The following is a 21,140-nucleotide window of genomic DNA, read 5'->3' on the forward strand; positions in this document are numbered from 1 at the left end:
TTTGACCAAATATTTGATCAGCTGCCATAAACTTTCCTTCTGCAACAGTTAAAATTTTGTTTGGTAACATGGTTTGTTATACATCTTGTGACATTTTACTGTCTTATTGCAAGTTATTGTCCAGGAGGTCCACCTTTTTCATTAGGTCTTCCTTTTTGCAAAGATATTCCTTTGAGGGGAGAGTATATTCTTTTTGTCTTCTTTATATTCATCCTTCTGTTTCCGAGATGTTTGTACATTTCTAAGCTTTGATGTCATTAATTTCCTGAATTCTCCCTCACTGTTGGTGCATTAAAATAAATCCTAGTCATGCTTTGCTTCTGCAGTTATGTTTTTCCTCTGGATCTCTGATCCTCTAATCACACCTTTTAGTATCCCTTTGTATCCATCTTATCAACAAACTCAATTATTTCATATTTCTCATTTATTTTAATCTGTTCATTTGTTTCCCTCTCACTGATTCCAGATTCTCATCATACAAAATCAGCTTATGAAACTTTACCATATGAAAGACACTGAAGTACATATTTTATGTTTCGATTTTCTCCACTTCAAATGCACGATATTGAAACAATTATCTCCATGATTGTCTATTGCATGCATCTGCTCCTGTCTCTGTCATACTTCTACCTATTTTCAAAAGGATAAAATGCTGTGGGTACTGCAAATATGACATAAAACAGTGCTATAAATTCCCCAACAAGCAGCATCTAGTAAGATGAACATATTATCTGATTCGAGTATTTCAAAGTTATACTTCCAATCTATGAATGTAATATTCATTTGGGAAACCATTCCAGTTATGGACCCAAGAATTGTGTATTTTTTAATGGAGGAATGAAGTTCCAATTTAAACTAATGTTTGTGTTTAGTCATTCTAAAACCTTTTTTTGAAATATTGAACATATTTTCTCTTTTTCAGGGTTATTCTCACTGTGTGGATGTGTATATAAAACAATGCCAGGAGGTAATTGCTGTAATCCATTTTGCTGTGGTCTGCCTTTTGTGACATTTTGTTTCCTTCCATTAAATTTTTAATGCTGAGAATGTGATGTGTATAATGTATTCTTCTGCTGTCTTTTCCTCTGCAATATCTTAATCCAGTGGATTCCATTATTTGAAATATAATTAAAATGTTTTATATGAAGGGTTCGTATTTCAGGAATGATTTATTTGAAGATACAGCCACGTTATGCCAACGAGTAAACAAAGAAGTTCGGGAAGTCTTCAGTAGCCCAGAGAATGTGATGGCTAAACTTATTCAAAACATTTTTGAGATTAAACTTCAGGTAATGTTTCATTATTACAAAACATATTTTAAAGAATTGAAAATGGTAAAAATCTTAGCTATGTAAATGGGTTTCATTACTAATATGTATTAACTTGCCAATGAACTAAAAGCTGTTGTACTCCAGGAAATAATTCAATAATGATAATGGCCCATGGTACAAATTACTCTGCTGTAGAACCCAGCTTTAATATAAAAATGGGAGGAGCAAGCCTTCCAATAAGATCCATGGCTGATCCTGATTTTAATTCCACCTTCCTGCTTGATTCTCCATAACCCTTGGCTCCCCTAATGTTGAAAAGTGGGAAAGTGGATCTGTTTTGGCCTTGAATATACTCAGTGATTTAGCCTCCAGCTCTATGGGGCAGATAATTTCAAAGATTAGTGACTGTGTAAAAGAAGAAAATCTTCTTTATTCTGAATAAAATTGCCAATTACTTATGCTGAAAACCTGCCCCCCCACCCCCTCCCCACAAAAGATCTGGAATCCCTATCATTGATATTGCAAAGCCCCCTCAAAATCTTGTGTTTCAATAAGATCACCTCTCACTTTTCTCAACTCCACCGACTACAGGCCCAATCTACTCAGTTGTTCCTTCATCCCAGGAATCAAGGTTGTGAATGTTCTCTGAACTGTCTGCAACAACAAGTATATTCCTTGAATAAGGGGACCAAAACAGTATTAAATATTCCAGATGTGGTCTCATCAATGCCATGGATAGTTGTAGGAAGATTTCCATACTTTTTCTCAATATTTCTTGCAATAAATGCCAATGTTCCTTTTGCCTTTCTAATTGCTTGCTGCGCCTGTATGCTAACTTGATGCATCACGCATGTACGGTAGTATTGGTTTATTATTGTCATGTACTGAGGTATAGTGAAAAACTTGTCTTGCATACCGTTCGTACAGATCAATTCATTACACAGTGCATTGAGGTAGTACAGGGTAAAAACAATAAAAGAATACAGAGTAAAGTGTCACAGCTACAAGGAAGTGCAGGTAGACACTAAGGTGCAAGGTCATAACAAGATAGATTGTGAGGTCAAGAGTCCTCTCATCGTTCAAGGAAACCATTCAATAGTCTTATCACAGTGGGATAGAAGTTGTCCTTGAGTTCTGTAGTTTGTATTATTTTGTAGTTTTATTCTGTAGTTTCTCTCCATTTAAACAGAATTCTATTTTCTATTCTTCCTACCAATGTGAATGATCTCACATTCACCCACGTTGTACTCCAACGGCCTAATTTTTGCCTACACCTAGCCTATCCCTTCTTAAATTCTGAGTGATCAATGCAACTTGCATTCCCACTTCAGCAAATTTGGCTACAGTGTACTTGGTTCCTTCTTTGGAATTGTTGAGGTCCTACCTCAGATGCCTGTGGCACTTGACTAGTTAAGGCTTGCCAACTTTAAAAATGACTCATTTATCCCAATTATAGTTCTTGTTAGTTAACTTGCCTTCTCTTCATGCTAATATACAACTCTGAGCTTTCACTTGCTTGTATCTTCTACATGGCATGAAATTGAATGTCTTTTGGAAACCCAAATACATTATATCCACCAATTCCCCTTTATGTACTTTGTTAGCTTCATGCTCAAAGAACTCTAAATTTGTCAAATTTAATTTCCCTTCTATAAAACTGTGTTGACTCTTCACTAGTGAGTTTAAGGGGAGTGTGGGGAACACAGCCCTGGAAGGGTTTAAATGGAGCATAGGAAACAGAGCCTCAATGAGTTTATAGGGAGAGGGGGAAACATCAGCCAGTAAGCCAGTTACCAAATCATCAGGATTTCTGAAGGATCGAATAGTGGATTACCAGAGTTGTACTGCCATTCATTGTATGTGTCCTATCCTTATTGGTCCTCCCAAAGTGTATTACCTCATGCATTACCAGGATTAAATTCCATCTGCCATTGCCTTGCATCTTACCAACTGAGCAATATCATGCTGTAAACCTAAAGCTATCCTCTTCGCTGATAACCGATTATCATGTTACTGCAAACTTACCTCCTACGTATCTAAATTGTTAATGTATATAACAAACCTTAAGGGTCACAGCACTGATCCTTGTGGTACAGACTGGTCCCAAGCTTCCAATCATAAAAATAACTCTTCCATTGCCCTCTATCTTCTATTATCAAGCTCACTTTTGGATCCCACTCAGAATTTTATCCAACAATTTCCCTATCATTGATGTTAGACCTGCATGCTGTAATTACCCAGCTTATTGCTGCTACCCTTCTTGAATAAAAGTATGACATTTGCTGTCTTCCAGTCATCTAGTATCTCGGCCTAGGTCAGTGAAAATTCAGGTCAGGACCTAGCAATCTCCTTCCCAACCATCAATGGAAGCCCAGGATACAGTTCATCAGGCCCTAGGGACTTATCCACATTTATGCCCACTAATACATCTAATACCTCTTTTTTTTAATAAGTAGTTACAGAATTTCACTATACTACTCCCTGAATTGTCAAACTACTGTGTCCTTGCAGATATTAATTTAAGAACTTGCCTTCATCCTCTGGCTCATTGCACAGATTTCCCCTTTGGTCTCTGATGGGTTCTACTCATTCCCCAGTAAACCTTTTGCCCTTAAGGTACTTATAATCTGTTTTGGGATTTTACTTGATCTTGTCTGCTGGTGATGTTTTGTGCCCCCCTCTTTACCCTGCTAATTCCATTTACAGTTACCTCATTATACTTTATATATTCTTGGAGGGTCTCCCCCATTTTCATCTCCATACTTGCCATATGCTTTTGTTCTTTATCAACCCATAGACGTCAAGAGACATATAGGGTTCCTTGGACTTGCTGTCCTTACCTTTCACTCTTATGGGAACACAATGGCCCTGCAAAATCATTATTTCACTTTTGAATGACTCCCACATCCCTCTCCAGCCTGGGGATTTCTCTATGGTAACAAGCTCAATGGCCAGCGACCACTGTTAAGCTGGTTACCATAGAGAGTCGGGCAGTCAAACAAAGAGAGGGACAAACAGCAACTTCAATCGTTTGATGAGAGAGACTGTAGGATCTGCTTGTTCTGTCAACACTTGGAGCAAACACTGCCAGTTCCTGGCAATGCCTGGACTCATACCTGCTGGCCAGGGTTCAGCCCTGAGCCTGACATCTTGACTCTGAGCAGCGCACTGCTTGATCCAGCACCCACAGGCACCCTCTCCACACTAAGCCAGGGTTGCTTCATTGCTACAAGAGTTTCCCAACATAGCAGCATGCAGTCCAATCAGATGCCATTTCACAAACTAGAGTGGGTGCATACCTGTGAGTGTTTCGAATGGAGGTCCTGAAGTGCTGAAGCAATTAGTGCTCTGCAGAGTAACACAAGCAGAATATCAGTGTAGCCAAAGAATACATTGTTTGCAATTTAGAAATAAATTGTTGTAGGTGATCTAGGTCAGAACTTTCAAACAAAATTTAATAATGGACTATGGAAAACTAGCTTTGTTTAAAAGATGGGCTTTGTCACTAAAGAAGAACAGTGAAGGTATTGAGGGATAAAATTCCAGACCTGAAGCCACTGAAATATAAAGTAGACAAAAGAAATTGGGTGTCCTCAAGAGATTATAATTGGATGAGCACAGATGTCTCCGAGTTAAAGAATGGGGGAGGGTTAAAATTGGAGATGGGCACACCCGTAGAGGAATTTGGGATAAGGAAGATTTTCAAAATTGTCCTCCAATGTGATTAGTCAGAGTAGGGCATCAAACATGAGTAATAGGTGAGTGGGACATGGGTAATAGGGAATGGCAATGCAGCTTTACAAAGGATCAAAGTGATATGATGGCCTGTAGATCCTTTTAATAGTCAAATCTATAGGTAATTAAGTCATGGATTTTGGCAGAAAATGAAATGAGGCGGACGTTGGATATGGGTAGACTTCATGATGGAGCAAATATGCTCATTAGAATGCCAAAATTGCAATTAATTTGGTTCAACCTTGCTATAAAAAGAAAGGATTCCCTTTATTGTCAGGAATCAGAGTGGATCAAGAAAAAACCTTTTGTGCTTGGGTATCTTTGTCTCATTATGAAGAATAAATAAAAATTTGGCAGTTTGACAATAATTTGGACGAGGGATTTTTCTTGCCTGCCATGAGCTGTATTATATCTTCTCTGTGCACATTGCGTCAGCATCAACAAAATTTCTTAACTAATTACTTCTTGCAAGTGAAATAAAAAACTTCCGATTTGCCAGTTTTTGTGACTGCTTTTTCATTTTTGTAATAGTGATGTGATTGAGCTGTGTTGCTGCCACAATGTGGTGATTTTAACTGGCAGTAACATTGTCAATATGGAAATCCTTCAATATTGGAAACAATTTTTCTTTTCATATCTATTAGAGTTTTATCCGAGATAGATTAGAAGAAAGTAAAAGGTCTGATGCAGAACAGTATTTAAAGAACTTGTATGACCTGTACACAAGGTAAGATGTTACTGGTAATGTCATTTTAAATTTAATAAACCCATACTTCAAATATTGTCCTAGAGACCAAATGAATGGGCTATTAAAAAAAAACATTTCTTAGGAAGCAATTATATTAATTGCTACTTATAAACACCTTAAAAGGGGATATGGAGATGGAGATATTAATCCTTGCATGTATGTTAATTATCTTTGGGTAAGAATCTTGCTGACCTTCTGAAAATTGACCTGGCCTCACTTTGATTTAAAATGTAATTTTTACCCACGGTGTGATACATGACATTGATTGAAATCTAAGATTTCCCCTTTAATTGAAATTGTACTTTATTATTGCAATTTGCATATATATTCCAAAGCTGCATTTTGGAAATCCATCCCATCTTCAAAATGTAATCTTTGAAACTGAATTGATCTCTATGATATTCAATATTTTTAAGTGATTTATTATTGTAATATTTTTGAAGCTTTGTGATTACACGGAAGCAATCTCTGTATAACAGTTGTGTTGACCCATCATTGTCAATGGTAATGTTTCCTGGTGTTTAATTGGAACAAATTCAAATCTTTCTTGGTCGTCCTGCAATAGCTTGTCAGGCCTGTGCTGCAGAAAATTACCTAATTATCTCTGCTTCCCCCCCCCCCCCCCCCCTCTGGTTTGGAAAATAATTTGTAACCAGTTCTCTGCACTCATTAACTATCTCATAGTGATTTGACTGGGAGACATTTTACCTTTTGAGGAGACTGTCCCAAATTTGTTAGTGGTCTGTCTGAAATACCCTTGATATTTATTTGAAAAGAAATGGTGACTGACCATCCTACAAAACCTTGAGACACTAACTGATATCAAAAGTAATTATTGTATCAGATGAGCACAACATGAAAAAGAGGATTAAGAGGATTAACTGAAGGATTTCTGACAATTATTTGAAAGGTTAGAGGAAAAAATGCTGATGACTAACTTCTACCAATATAACACCTCATGAGTGGTTGAAATGTGTTTCTGCCTAATTGAAAACATGTCAACAGAGTATCAATGGGAAGTGGAAGTCTGGGTAGACAATATTTAGTCTTCAATCAGAATCACTAAATATATTTACCTGGCCATTATCACATTAAAGTTTATGGGGTCTTGCTGTGTGCAAATTGGATGTTAAATTTTGTACATTACTTCTGAAGTGCAGTCACTGTTATAGTCAGGTAGTTGTAAAAATGCCTTGTGACATCCTGAGTTTGTGAATACACTGCATAAACAAATTTAATTCCGTTTAGATTTCGGGCTTAGGAAAAGAAGCAAATGGTTAAACCTTTGATAGCAAAATAATTGATTTCAAAGATTGTTTACATGCAGTGATTGTTATATGAAATAGATTTCTACATACTTTTTGTACAACAGTTACAAAGCAGGTTAGTGCTTTACTAATCTTTTTCAATTGAGGGAGATGAGTTCACTTAAGGCTATTAAATATTTTGGAATAATAAAGCAGCAAGCTACTTCCATATCACCTTTTTTTTACCTGTGATTTCTTTGTTTTCATTGGTATGTAGTTAATATCATTAGAGATTAAACACAAACATCTACTTCTTCCAGAACTTTTATTGTTAACAGATTTGATTGATAGGTTATGCCTTGAAAGATGGAATACAGATTGAAATTAAAACCAGCATGGCAATATTACCCTGCATTTAAATCGCAATTGGTCTCCTTGTAGAACTTGTCATGTGAGGTCGGATATTTCAGAAGTGAAAGGAAAAGGTCAAATTAGTTTGGTCTGATATTTAAGAAACAAGCTATCAAGCAGTTGGTTGAGTACCATTGGTAAGTGCTTGGGAACAAGCAATGAATGCAACCTTTTCTGTGTTGTCTCTTTTCCTTCAGGACCACAAATCTAGCAAGCAAATTAGCAGAATTTGACCTTGGCACTGATAAGCAAACATTTCTGGCTAAGATGATCAAAGGCATTTTCATTTCATATTTGGAAAATTATATAGAAATTGAGACGGGCTACTTGAAGATAGAAGTAGTATGGTGTTACAGCGTTATTATGATTCCAAAAATCATCAAAAGCGGTCTTATGGCTCTGGAGGGTGAGTGGCTTACTTGAAAATGAAGTGCATTTTTCTTCAAACTGTTGGTATTTTTGACACTTTATTCTTTACTGCTGATCAGTACCTCACTTGTCGATGGGTCAGATTAACAGTGTGATGACACTGGGGCCTTCGCTGTAAATAGATTTTGAATATTAGGTGACTTGCATTTCAAAGAAGTAATGAAACAAGCAGTATTCGTTAAAGCTGTGATATGACTAATCTTACTTGATGGTATCAAATCATACATTGTAGAACTGGACATTTTTTTATCCCCAAAGTGATTTTGTTTTTTAGGTCCCAAAAGGAATTTTGATATCAGAACTTCCAAGACAGAGAATTTCTTAAACTGCTGTAATTTGCAATAAATATTCTTTCCATCTTTACTGAATTATGTGATCTCCATCAGTTACCTCAATAACGAATCAATTATTATAAGTTTGTGAAACCTTAGCAAAATTTTGCATTTGAAACAGTTTCCCTAAGATTAAACTGGATCACAATAGTGGAGGCAGTAGACAATGGGTCATCCAAAAGAGGAAAAGGGGTTTTGTTTTCCTTTGAAAATGGCACCTTGTAGAAATTTGTTTTTTTTTTAAAACAAAAAGGTAATGCCTTTTATAGTATGTGTTAACTTGGATCAAGCAAGTTAAGAATTTCCTGAAAAGTTGAACAACATTACATATTATACTAATGAAGAAAACTTTCTTTATGTTCCATTCTTTACATTTGCTAATAAACTTTGAGCTGAATTTTTTTCAATATTGTTTCAAAAGGATTTCTCATTTTCACTGGGCAGAAATTTGCTTGCCAGTTCAGTGATTATTTTGGTGACTTGAATTTACTTCAGGCCTGACATCCAATTTGGATTTCACAGAAGGGTCTAGAAACAAGCTTAGCTTGTCTATACATGAAAAGGATTTATGAATTTATCTAATTAAATACATGACCTGAATGCACAGCAGGTGCGCTTCAGCATCAGTTTGTGCCCTTTTGTAATGCTTGGTATTTCTGTACAATTACATAATTAAATTTAAGGGACAGTACTTTGAAAAATAATTTCCGAATGCAGTACTGTGAAGTGTGACGAAACTAATTTGTAATTTCTATGCAGCTGATTTTTTTAGGTGTCTAATTTACTCAAGTGTGTGCATTATTAGCTATATGCAACCAAATTTGTTTTCCCCAAATTAATTTTGTCTCTCAGTTTGAATGGCACTCATTTCCCTTAAGTGAAAAATTAATGTGTTTAATTCAGGCGATGCAAAATGCTAAATCTCCTTTCTGCAATTGTTTATTCATTGCAGTGCTCCAAAGCCACTGAAAAAGGCTGGACATTTGAAGGCACCAGTACCCTCTGATAATACAACCCTATTTGTTATGATTGATTCATTCCACAAACATTAGCACCATACTGTCACCCTTGTCTGAAAATGTTTTCAATAACTTTTTAACCAGACTTCAAAACTATCAGCACTCCATCAAAACTGGCTGTAGATCTTGTCGTTTATCTTTTAAAACATTGGTGACAGAACAACAATCAAAGTGCCACACAAATTTTTGGCAGTATTAAAGCAGTGCATTTTGAGAACTTGGAATTTTTTTCCACAACTTTCCTCAAGGCATTATCTTGGAGGTATATAATTAAAAACATTTGTGAGTGGTCTGAAGGTGTTATGAAGGAATTTACAATTTCATAAGAATTTTTAAAATTCATTATTTAAATTTTATTACTTTAATTGTTACTTTACTATTTTTAAAATTTATTTGTTAACTATTAATTCCTTAGTTTTTGCCAGGCTGATTTATTTGAAACAAATCAGTAGATCAATATTGCACAACTGTAATTGTCAGAGGTCAAAATGGAGCATGCTGCTGAAGAACAGGATCATCATTTGCAAAATTTTTCTTGCCTCATTTACTTATTTTGGGTTGAGGTTGGCAAAAGGGTGTTTGGGTGATCAGTTATAGATCAGTAATAAGCTGTGATCATAGATTGAAGAATACAAGTAGGATCGTATATGCTTGAGTCACATCCAAGTTCTCTATAGCACAGCAATGCCTTTAATTCCTTCAAACTTGATCAAATTTTCCTCCTTTACTGGGCATACACAAGAGCAAAAATAGTTTGCAATGTTAGCATGCCACTAAGAGCCCAACAGCATTTATAACGTCCAACAAATTGAATCCTTAGGCAGCTACTCCTTTTCCAGCCATGAACTCACAAATTTGGTTCATGAATAATTTGTCACCCCAGCATCCATTGGCAACGGTTTAAAAGTGCTGTTGTCTGGAAGACTGACAAGTTACAAAACCTCCATACCAGAAATTTAATTGTTATTCATAAAATTAACACTCTAAACTGTGACATCTATGGGGAGAGAAGTGGTCAACTTTTCAGCCATCAGCCACTAAGAGTCCTTATTTCCTACTAACATATTCATTGTCACAAAAGAAGCAGAGTCGACCAGTTGAAAATTCCAGAAAACCTCAGCTTCGTCAAAGTTGAACACATGAAGAGGCAGGTTAACTTGAAGTAATATAGCAGAGTTGATGAGAACAATTTATCACTTCTGGGGTCACTTTATTAGCTTCTGTGAGTGCTTTCATTTTATTTATCCATTAAAAGTTGACTAGCATTTGCTAATGTCCAACTGAGTGACAGCAATTTTGTTTCAACAAATGCTGCCGTGGTAACAAACACTGCACTGTGAATCCATCTCTCAGAAATTCTGCCATTTTTTAATAAAGAATTATTATGATGAAATGATTCATAGATAAGTCGTATTGTACAGTTGGATAACCACTGAAAAGTGTAGTGTGTTATAACCTGAGTTGAAAGGCTAAACCCTTATGTAGGATCAGAGTTACACTACGGAAAAGGGTTAAACAAGTTGTTTTTACTCACTAAGTGAACTTCAAAGGACTAGGGATCAGTAACCCAGTGTATTGATTTCTCCACAATGGATAATTCCTACGATAATATTGCACACTTCTAAATCTCTACAAAATATCAGTCAGGATTGGTATCAATAAAATATAATGAGATTTAATAGGTAACTATGCACTTATTTCTACTGAATGCTTTTGTATGTGGTTTTATTTAGTTAAGTAGTTTTAAACCTTTACATGAATTGTGGGCTTTGTTTTAAATGGTTTTTCATTTTGTAGTATTCAGGATCTAAAAGAGCGAATTCGCCAACGTACCAACTTACCGCTTGGACCAAGTATTGACACACATGGTGAGACTTTCCTGTCACAGGAGGTGGTTGTCAATCTTTTGCAGGAGACCAGACAGGCCTTTGAGAGGTGTCATAGGGTGAGAAAGTTTTTGAGATTTGAATTGTGAATTGATTTTCTTCAAGTAGGTCACAAGTTGTGAATTCTCACTGCTTTTGGCTGTGTCTTCCACTTTGGGGAGACTTTCAAGAAATTATTTTGCGCAAACTTTTATATTGAGCTGGCAGAAATAACTATTGTATGAGCAGTACCCATTCACTTTTTAATCTTTTTATTTATAGTTGTCTGACCCTTCTGATTTACCAAAGAATGCTTTTCGAATATTTACTATTCTTGTGGAGTATTTGTGCGTTGAACATATTGACTATGCGTTAGAGATTGGACTCGCAGGTAATTCTATCATTAATTTGTTCATAGTATGATTGATTCTCACTACATTAATTCAGTTTCATGCTTCAATTAAATTTATGATCACTTGATTTCCTAGCTAATAATGTAAACACTTTCCTCGGGTTTATCCTATCTCCTTTCAAAGTTGGTATCATTGCTACCACTCCAATATGGATCACTCTTAATTTCCTTGTTCTCACCAATAGCCATTGCATTTTTAACCTTCCATTCCCTGCCAAGTTTTTGAACATTTCACCTCCTGTTTCTCTTGTACATTCTAGTTTGTTTTCCTTGGATAGCACTGAAATAGACCTAGACCCTTAACTTCCTCACTAGGTTTCTTCCCACTTTCCACACTTTTCTGTTTGCTAATACTTTTATGATTGCTAACACTTTTGTTATCTATTTGTTCCTTGACTACAAGCTCCAGTTTTCCACCACCTGAACGCTCATTCACTTCTCAGTATTCTATTGAATCCTCTAACAATTCCAATATTTTGGGGGAAAAAAATTACTTGTTATCTGTCAGAAAATTTCTTTGCCACTCTCAGTGCATAATAAGGATTCTAATTTGTAGCTCTTTGAAGTTGTGGTTCAAATTATTCCACTTGAGTATTCTTGACAGATTGAGAGAGGCGAGGTAGAAACTTCCCTTTCTGAGATGATGTTGATTGTTGTTTATTGACTATCAATATAATTGTGAATTGAATTGGAACTAATATGTTCGGTTGCCTATATCATTTATCACTTATTTGGGTAACATGTTAATTTACTTTTGCGAACTGGTTGCTTAACTTAATGAAGCAGACTATTCATTATGTTCTGACTATTGCTGGTCCTTTATCATTTAAATATGAGAAAAAGTTGTCTTTTTCCTCAGCAATCCCATCTACAGATTCCAAGACTGCAAGCCTTTACTTTTTAGATGTCGTACAACAGGCAAATACTATTTTTCATTTATTTGACAAACAATTTAATGACCACCTCATGCCGCTAATAAGGTGAGTAGATTTAGTTAAATGAATGTGGTAATCATACAAAGCTCATTTATTGCAGCAAGAATTAAAATAAAACATCTTAACTTTTGAGTATCTGCCACTTGCATGCTTAATGTGGCATATTTGCATAATTATGAACTTGCTGCACTCAGTGTTTATGTGCAAGCAGAATGACTTCTAATGAAGATACTTTTTAAGCAATTTGGGACACAATTTGAAACAAAATATAGCTAGAGAAAAGGTTTTTACAATGAGGAATAAACATCAAAATGATGACTATCTGAGCAAATTGAGCCAGTTAAGAAAACGGATTTGGCTCTAAATGTACTTGAGAACCATGTTAATGACATGTAATTCAATGAGTTTGATTTAGATCTTAAAATTCTAAAAAAAATCTAATTTGAATGTTAATCTAATCATTGTGGTAAATTGTCAAATAACCTAAGTACCCATGTTGAACACATTTGTTTCAGCTGACTTCTAAATTACAGAAAATGTATTTTATAAAATTGCAAAAAGCAGTGCCTCACTACAGTTTCTTAAACTTACTTTCATTTGAAATATTGCTAACAAAATAAATTCTTTTCTTTTTCTGTATTTGTATTTGCAGCTCCTCTCCCAAGCTTACTGAGTGCCTACAGAAGAAGAAAGAGGTCATTGAACAGATGGAAGTAAAACTAGATACAGGCATTGACAGGTAGATATAAATTCATTGCAATATATCCATTTAAAGCATGTCATTAAACTCAGTTTTTCATGTTGTATACAGTATCTCATTATCGTTCAGTTAATCATCCACTGAACATCTGTTAAATGCAGCCCTTTCACTCAAGGGTGTTATTTTTAAACTGCTTAATCCTAAAGCAAAATAACATTTTTCTTCCATAAAAATTCAGTTTTGTACTGTAGATGGCCATTTATTCAAATGAATGGGAGATTACAAAGTTTTGTTGACTGGACATAGAGAACATTTTCTTTTTATGATGTAAATGGACTTTCAAGAAAACTTGGATTCTAAATAAAAGAACTGACATTTATTATTGAATTGAAATTGATGAAATTGCTTTACATTTTGCACTTGACAAATACAGTGGTAAATGTTTTAATGATTTGATTCTGTCTTTGAAATATGTTATGTGAAAGCTGAATTTCTTCTGCCATTTTCCAATAATTTTTGCAAATGGTCTTGTGTGGAATAAATGATTTTGAATTTTTGATATGACAATTTTGATACTACATTGATAGTCCCCCACGATTTAGATCTATAAAGTCACAAAAATACAAAGCACAAGAGGTTTTTTTTGGTGCATCTTGTCTGTGCCAGCTCTTGGAAATACTATTGGGTTAATTTTCCTGATGTTTTCATCTCAATGCTGCAAATATTCCTAGTCAAATTTGAAAATTAATGTTGAATCTGTTTATGTCACATTTTTTTGGACTATGTAATCCAGTTCACAATTTCCTAAATTTGTACGTTTAAATAAAAACCTGTCTTTCCCTGGTACTATTCCAGTTGTCTTAAGTCCTTAGCTTCTGATTACTAACCCACCTGCATGGAAAGTGGCTTCTCCATTTTCTATAAAAATCCATTGTAATTTGAAACATCTCTATTAAAGCTCCCTTTTGCTCAAATGAAAATACCAGTTTCTGTGGTCTCTGTACCATAACTGTAGCCTTGCGCTTATGTAAAAAAATAACTACCAGACTTGAGACTGGTCTGTCCAACCTGAACCACACAATCACATACACTCTGTACCCTAACCAAACCATATGATGTCATGGGATAGATGAGAACCCAATTAATTTGGAGAAAAAAAACAAATGAATAAAATTCCTCTTTTGATCTGCTTGGGTAATTAAAACTGGTTGAAATTTCTCTGGCCCTGGTTTAGTGCAGCAACTTCTGTGCAAGCTGATGTCCACCCTGGAGAGGAACATTCATCCCTGTATGGACTTTACCAATTGAAACATTGTGTCTGCCATATGCCCAATCCCTGAATATCCACCGGAACCATTTGAACAACATCAAAATTCTTGACACACTCTCAACTTACGGATCATAAACAAGCTTTCAGATAGTGCCTCTGATAACTGCATCTGGATCATTAATAAAAGTAGCAAAGCAGAATATTATCAGAGACCCCATCTGCTATAACTTTTGTAAGATCATGTGATTTGTTAATGTAGGTACATGAATATGCATTTTATTTCAAGTTACTTTTAATATAGCTAATATTAAAATTTAACACCATCAGTAATATTGTCATGTAGTGTCTTTGCATTATTTAATGTAGTCTACTCCTGTACCAACCGAATAGCAGCTTTATCTCATAATTAAAGTATCCACTTTATTCTGTGAAGGACATTGAATTGCATGATTGGACATATGAAGCATATTCTGACTGTTGAACAGAAGAAGACCGACTTCAAACCAGAGGATGAAAACAATGTATTAATTCAGTATACCAATGTATGTATCTACAAACCACTGCATTGATTTGAGAGCATATTGCAAAAATTCATTTCTGAAATTTGTTGCAGATATAAAAGGTTGTACATTATATTTAGTTCTTCCAAATTACTATGCAACATGATTATGCTAAAAGATTTAAAGTGGAGCTGATGATCTGTCATCTATTATCTTGTTGGCTGCTGCCTTCGGTCTGAATTTTTATTGCAAATGTTTTTGACCCTTTTTTTATTCAACCACATTTTCTAACTTCTATGGTGAGAGAAAATCTGCATTTATATATTGTAATGTTACATCCTCAGAAAATTCAAAAACATTTTGCATCCAATAAATTACTTTGAAGTGCAATCACTTTGTTAGAAAACATGGTGACCATTTTCCACACAGCAGGATTCAATCAGTGCCAGTTTGTTGCATGGTGTGTTTAAGACTATTAGATGTTCGGACTTTAAAATATCTGGAGAGGTTCAAATCTGATGCAAATTATCAACAATGAGTGGGACTTTTAGCTAAATTCCACGATGCCGATCACTTTTTATTTTGTCACTCATCCTTGGGAGCAATGAATGACACAGCTATTCTTTTTCCCCTTATAACAGTAAGTGGTATAGAATATTTAGAGAATTATGTAGCAAGCTGCAGGCAGATTGTAGATTTATGGCACTACTCGCATTTCTGCCATTGGAGCCCAAATCTAACATAGCATGGAAACCTGCTGAAAAGTTCATAGAAATTCAGTTTCTGGGGGAAATTTCCCCAACTGGCAGGTGTAATTCGACTACATGATCCACAGAAACGCTAAGATTTTGATTGTCAATTTTGACCTTACTGATTTTCATCACATTCAGTTATATTAATGCTATGGGATCTTATCGTCCATGATCTTGATGTAGGTACTGCTTCCCTGGAGAAGCAATTTAATCTAATTTTGATCATAGTTTAAACGTTGTCCTGAAAATTTTTAAATGCACAAATTTCTTGCTGGGCTTGTTGAACATATCATATAAATGCACTTTATACAGTTAAGCTTCTTGAAGTCGCATACATTGAATTAAAATATCTTTTTTGGTAAATGCTGGGATAATAGATTGACCTGTCAATATTTAGGCCAGAGCGAAGTATTGGAACACAACATTCTCTTCAGTGTTTGCATGTCTTTCACTGATTTTTAGACACATGATAATATTTTTTCTGGAGTGTCCATTCATTTTGTTGCTTTAAGGAGCAGCTGTTTTTCAGAACACTAAGTTTAAATCTGAGCTGGAGTCTGATTGAAAAGCAGCTCAGTGTCTTTGTTAACTTGAGATGAATGTTTTGTTGACAACTGCTGTGTGTTTATTCCCTCAGAAATATTTGAAAAATAATCATGTATCACTTTTGTTTTAGAAATCGAATCTTGATCATTAGTAATCATTTCTCATGAACTAAAAGTTTTAAAATAAAAAGTGACAGCGAGTTTAAAAATCGATCTGCTGTTCACCAGCATTAAAATAGTTACAAATCAAATGCTTTGTGATGTACTGTAATAGAGCAACTGTAGTTAGCATAGAATATAATCTTGTTTTCACTGCTTAATAGAACACAAACCATATTACTGTCACATAAAAGCAAAATGTTGGAAATGCTCAACAGATCAGACAGCACCACAATCTGAAACATTAACTCTCTGCAAATGCTGCCTAATCTTCTGAGCATTTCCAGCATTTTCTGTTTTTTCTCTCAGATCCCCAGCATCTGCAATGTTTTACTTTAATATTAATATCTTACTTTCTGCAATCTTTTTGAATAGGCCTGTGTCAAAGTCTGTGACTATGTTGGGAAGCAAGTAGAAAAAAATCGAAATTCAATGGATGGGAAGAATGTGGATACTGTTCTAACAGAATTTGGAGTTCGTTTCCACCGCTTAATTCATGAGCATCTCCAGCAGTATACATACAGTTCAATGGGTGGCATGCTGGCAATCTGTGATGTAGCTGAGTATCGCAAGTGTGCCAAAGAGTTTAAGGTGTTGTATACCCTCTATTAGCCACTGGTTGACTTGATGAGATTTTATATTGTTGGTATTTTGTGCTGCTTTCTTGATTATCTAATAATTCTCTTTGAATGAGTTCAAATTAAAGTTGCACATAATAGCAGAGATTTTTTCAAAATATTTCTTAAACATATTCAGTTCATTTCAGTTTACTTTTAGAGTAATCTCCAGCCACCCACCACCACTGTACCAAAATTGAAATTCAGTACTAAGAGCGACTTGAAGGTTTTGTCTTGGAAAGTCTTAACATTTATAAATTAAGAGGGGAATATTCATTCAATTAATATACAGTATTTAAAACTGGGTAAAATGTTGTTTTCGCTTAAAATCTTCAATTCAAAAACCTGTTTGCTTGTATGTTAGAAATCATGGTAGAAAGACATTTAAATAGAGTAGGTAAAAATTATACAGCAAATCCACGTTCAGAATTGAGATCAGCCAGGCCTGTTCCATTTTCAGTAAATTAATTGATGCATCTCTGTGCTTGTATCACCAGATGGTCTTAGATTTCAGTCTAATGCTAGGGACTTAATAAAAACAAGGAAGAATTATATATGACTATTTTAATTACTGGATCAAAAGAATTTTTAATGTTGCATTTTATCCTAATTATAATGTTCTGTATACATTATAATAAAGGAAAATGAAACATTGTGAATTATAGAAGTATACAATTGCCAAAAAACTAATGTTTTAATCTTGCAGACTTTTGAGTACCTTGGTGATATAAAGTAGCAGGAAATTCTGTTTAGTCAGTACCTGTGAATGAAGTAGTTAATATTTAAGGTGCAACTCTTTCATGGAACTGTCAGATCTAATGAGGACTGTAGAGCTGAAATATTAACTTCTTAACAGATGGTGAAAGAACTAGCAAATACATCCAGACTTTTCTGTTTGTTTCAGATTTCCAGTTTTTGCAGTTCTGTCTTGCAACTGAAATATAATTTGCTCACATTATAAACCCATTTTATTAATTTCATTTCATTAAACTTAAGCTTGCTATTACTATTCTGACTTTATAAAGACACTCAGGTTTGCTGGTCTGATTTGGATAGCCACAGATCATCCTTCCCTTTACTTGACTTGTAGTAATTGCATAACTTTTTACAAAACATGTACATTTTATTTCATTTCAGTTTATTTTTATGCTTACTTTATATTATACCTAAGCAAGTTGAGTACTGAAGTACTTTAATTTTTAAACACTTCTCACATAGTGCCAGATTTTCGAAATGGTACATCACTCCATGTCATAGATGATAAACTGACATCAAAGATTTTGATATCTACCTTCCAGATCAAGTACTTAAAAGTTGTCAACTTCTTCATAAACTGTGAATTCCAGTTTGACCCGTAATCTGTCTAAATATCCATTTTGTGAATTTCTGAATCATTGGATGTTAGTCTAGCCACCACCACCTGCTCTCTCGCTCTCTCAACCCCTGGTGTTCCTGAGCCCAGCCCTGGTCATACACTCAACCCACACTAACAGTAATATATGGCGGATTTGTAGATAGCAGGCCTGCAGATAATTAGGACTTGGTGCGCCAATGCGGATAATTTCTGAATAATCAGATACTGGATTATCTGAGTTTTATTGTATAACAATATATTCTCCAACTTGGTGTGACAGTTCTATAAAGAGATAAATAGCCCTTCAGCTACATTTAAATAATTTTGCATACTACCATTTATCTTGTGTTGCACTCTCCTGCAGTACTTCTCAATCACGCTTAACTTTGTCCAGATTACGCATGATATTTTCCCAATAAAAGATCCTAGAAAATATGATTTTCAAAATGTTTTTTTCAGTGCTACGTGTCAGAGAAATAAATTTCAAAATGCTATTCTTCCAATTTGGTCCATACCTTGTGTGGGTTACAAAAGATTCACCTTCCCTTTTTGCTCCCCCCCCCCAAAAGGTGTAGTTTGATATCTGTGGAATTGCTGCTACTTTTTTTTTTCATAATTGAACTTTTTTCTGCTTTTCCTAACAGATCCCCTTGGTGTTACAACTTTTTGACACGCTACATGCACTCTGTAATCTTCTGGTAGTAGCACCTGACAACCTTAAGCAGGTCTGTTCTGGAGAGCAACTAACTAATCTTGACAAGAACATCCTTCATGCCTTTGTGCAGTTAAGGTCCGACTACAGATCAGCGCGTCTTGGTCGTCACTTCAGCTGAAATCCTTGACATTTGAAATCGGAATATAGTGTCAGAGCTTGATCGGGAGTTTTGTGCTTAGGCTGTTTGGATCTTTGGAAGCTTTAAATGCAGGGTATCCCAACCCCTGTTACATAGCCATTTACAAATGTAATTGATGGAAAATACGTGACTTCACTAAAGAGCAGCCATTATTGAACTGTGTTTCATTTGAAAAAGAGGCTACGTTAATTCAAGCTAAATACAAGTAATATTTTTGCACAATTTATGCTCTAACAGTAAATTATCCAGAGCTGAACCTCTCAGAAGCCACTAATGTAATTCAAGTTTTGCATATGTTGATATATTCATGTTTATAAATTCAATCAGGGAGGTTGTTGAAGCACTGAATATTAAGTTTAACCTTCAGTTCAATGAACACTTGTTTAAAAATGTATGTTTTATCCAGGTATGATGGATTCACTTCCTCTTGCTGTACACAGAGGTAACACTATGTTAATGGTATACTTGTTTATACAGGTTTTTGATTAATCAGCTACAGCAGGTGCCTCTGCATATGAAACATAGTTATTGTTTCATGGGATATTTTCTTGGACTGAAAGTGGGATGAGTGGTTGAGGATGCAATGCAGCACGATTATGCCATTCATATGTAAGTTAATGCAGCAATTTTTAGTTATTAATGAGCTCTGCAAGTAGTGCTCTAGTAAATATATATTCCCTTTGCCATTTCTGAGGTTACTGTTCTCCACTGTGGCAATAATGCATGATTACTGAAGGAGAAAAATGAAATGAGGATTTTGGAAGTCTTTGGACTGTAAGTTGTAGGAGGGAATGAATTTGGTTTTCAGTGTTGGTCAGTTTTAATTGCATTTGCCATAAAAATAAAACACAGTAATTTCAACAAAACACAAGTTGATTTTTGTATATCATTTAATTGTCCTTTGAATAAATTTTGATCTTCCATATGCTGGCATTATGACCACAAACAGAACTGGTTGATAACTTTCACATTTTGTAATGTTCCTTTTTGACATTCTATATTATGGATTTGCTTTATACCTGAAGGTTTATATTGTAATGATTTTATGTGCAAGCATGCTTTGAAGTATTTCTTCTTGAGTTAAGAGTAAAAAGTTAGAAACAGTAAGTGGTGGAAAAACTGCAGAATTCTTTCACTGATGGAAAAAGTTGTAAATACTGCTTCATTAAACTGCCAATGACCTCGTCTATAATGTGGAGAAGCATTTCTCATTATTTACTGTTCTCAGTATTCTAAAATACTGTGCAATGTGTACTTGGGGAAAGAGAATCACAGAACCACAGAATACTACATCAGCTGCATTTCTTTCATTGACCCTCTGTTACACTATCAATTTGGATCATTAATTAAAATTTGCCTTTAACAAATCCATACTGGCTTTCTCAATCAATCCACGCTCCTAATTCTATTCCTGATTTCTTAATTTTAGAATTTTTCCCAACATGCAAGTTAAAGTGGCTAGTCTATGGTTATTGTGGTAAAATATCTAATTTTCCAGTCCATAGGCACCACCTCTGAATCTTATGGATGCTTAGATGATTATGGCCAGTTACTTCCCCCAGCAACCTAGGATGTATTTTATCTGCACCAAGTGACTTATTCACTTATTTACACCCCCTCCAGAAGCCCAACTACATCTTTCTTTGAGACTCCAGCTGCATCAGCTTCCTGTTTTAAGATTTCCTTGGTGGTATCTCAGCTGTGCCTTCTGCCTTCATGATTAGATATCCTTTTTGGTCTCTCATCAGCTCCTCTACTCATCTTGCAAGCCTTTCCTGTTCCCATGCTTATAGAATACTTTTGGATTTCCTTTTGTGTTTTCTGCCAGTCCTTGCCGTCTGCCTCTTATATCCTTTTATTCACTTCCCCTCAACTTTCTGTAATTAGCCTGGTGGTCACTTTGTTAAAAGCCAGGCTTCTGTCAGATGCTCATTCTTTTAGCACCATTTTCTCTATCTTTTTATTCATCCACGGATTCTGGGCTT

The 21,140-nt window shown here is 35.2% G+C and overlaps 1 protein-coding gene across 1 annotated transcript in view; it reads left to right on the plus strand.

Annotated features, from left to right (window-relative positions):
• Positions 1–20,347, plus strand: part of exoc5 (exocyst complex component 5) — a 44,960-nt gene extending 24,613 nt beyond the window's left edge. The window contains 12 exon segments of the mRNA XM_052038715.1: positions 923–967; positions 1,149–1,289; positions 5,651–5,733; positions 7,610–7,743; positions 7,746–7,818; positions 10,990–11,137; positions 11,340–11,448; positions 12,329–12,449; positions 13,057–13,143; positions 14,808–14,916; positions 16,706–16,921; positions 18,946–20,347. Of these exon segments, the coding sequence (XP_051894675.1) occupies positions 923–967; positions 1,149–1,289; positions 5,651–5,733; positions 7,610–7,743; positions 7,746–7,818; positions 10,990–11,137; positions 11,340–11,448; positions 12,329–12,449; positions 13,057–13,143; positions 14,808–14,916; positions 16,706–16,921; positions 18,946–19,134 (1,455 nt within the window). The 3' untranslated portion in view covers positions 19,135–20,347.
• The last annotated feature ends 793 nt before the right edge of the window (positions 20,348–21,140 follow it).

Source organism: Pristis pectinata, chromosome 1, assembly GCF_009764475.1.
Source record: "Pristis pectinata isolate sPriPec2 chromosome 1, sPriPec2.1.pri, whole genome shotgun sequence".
Lineage (NCBI taxonomy): Eukaryota > Metazoa > Chordata > Chondrichthyes > Rhinopristiformes > Pristidae > Pristis > Pristis pectinata.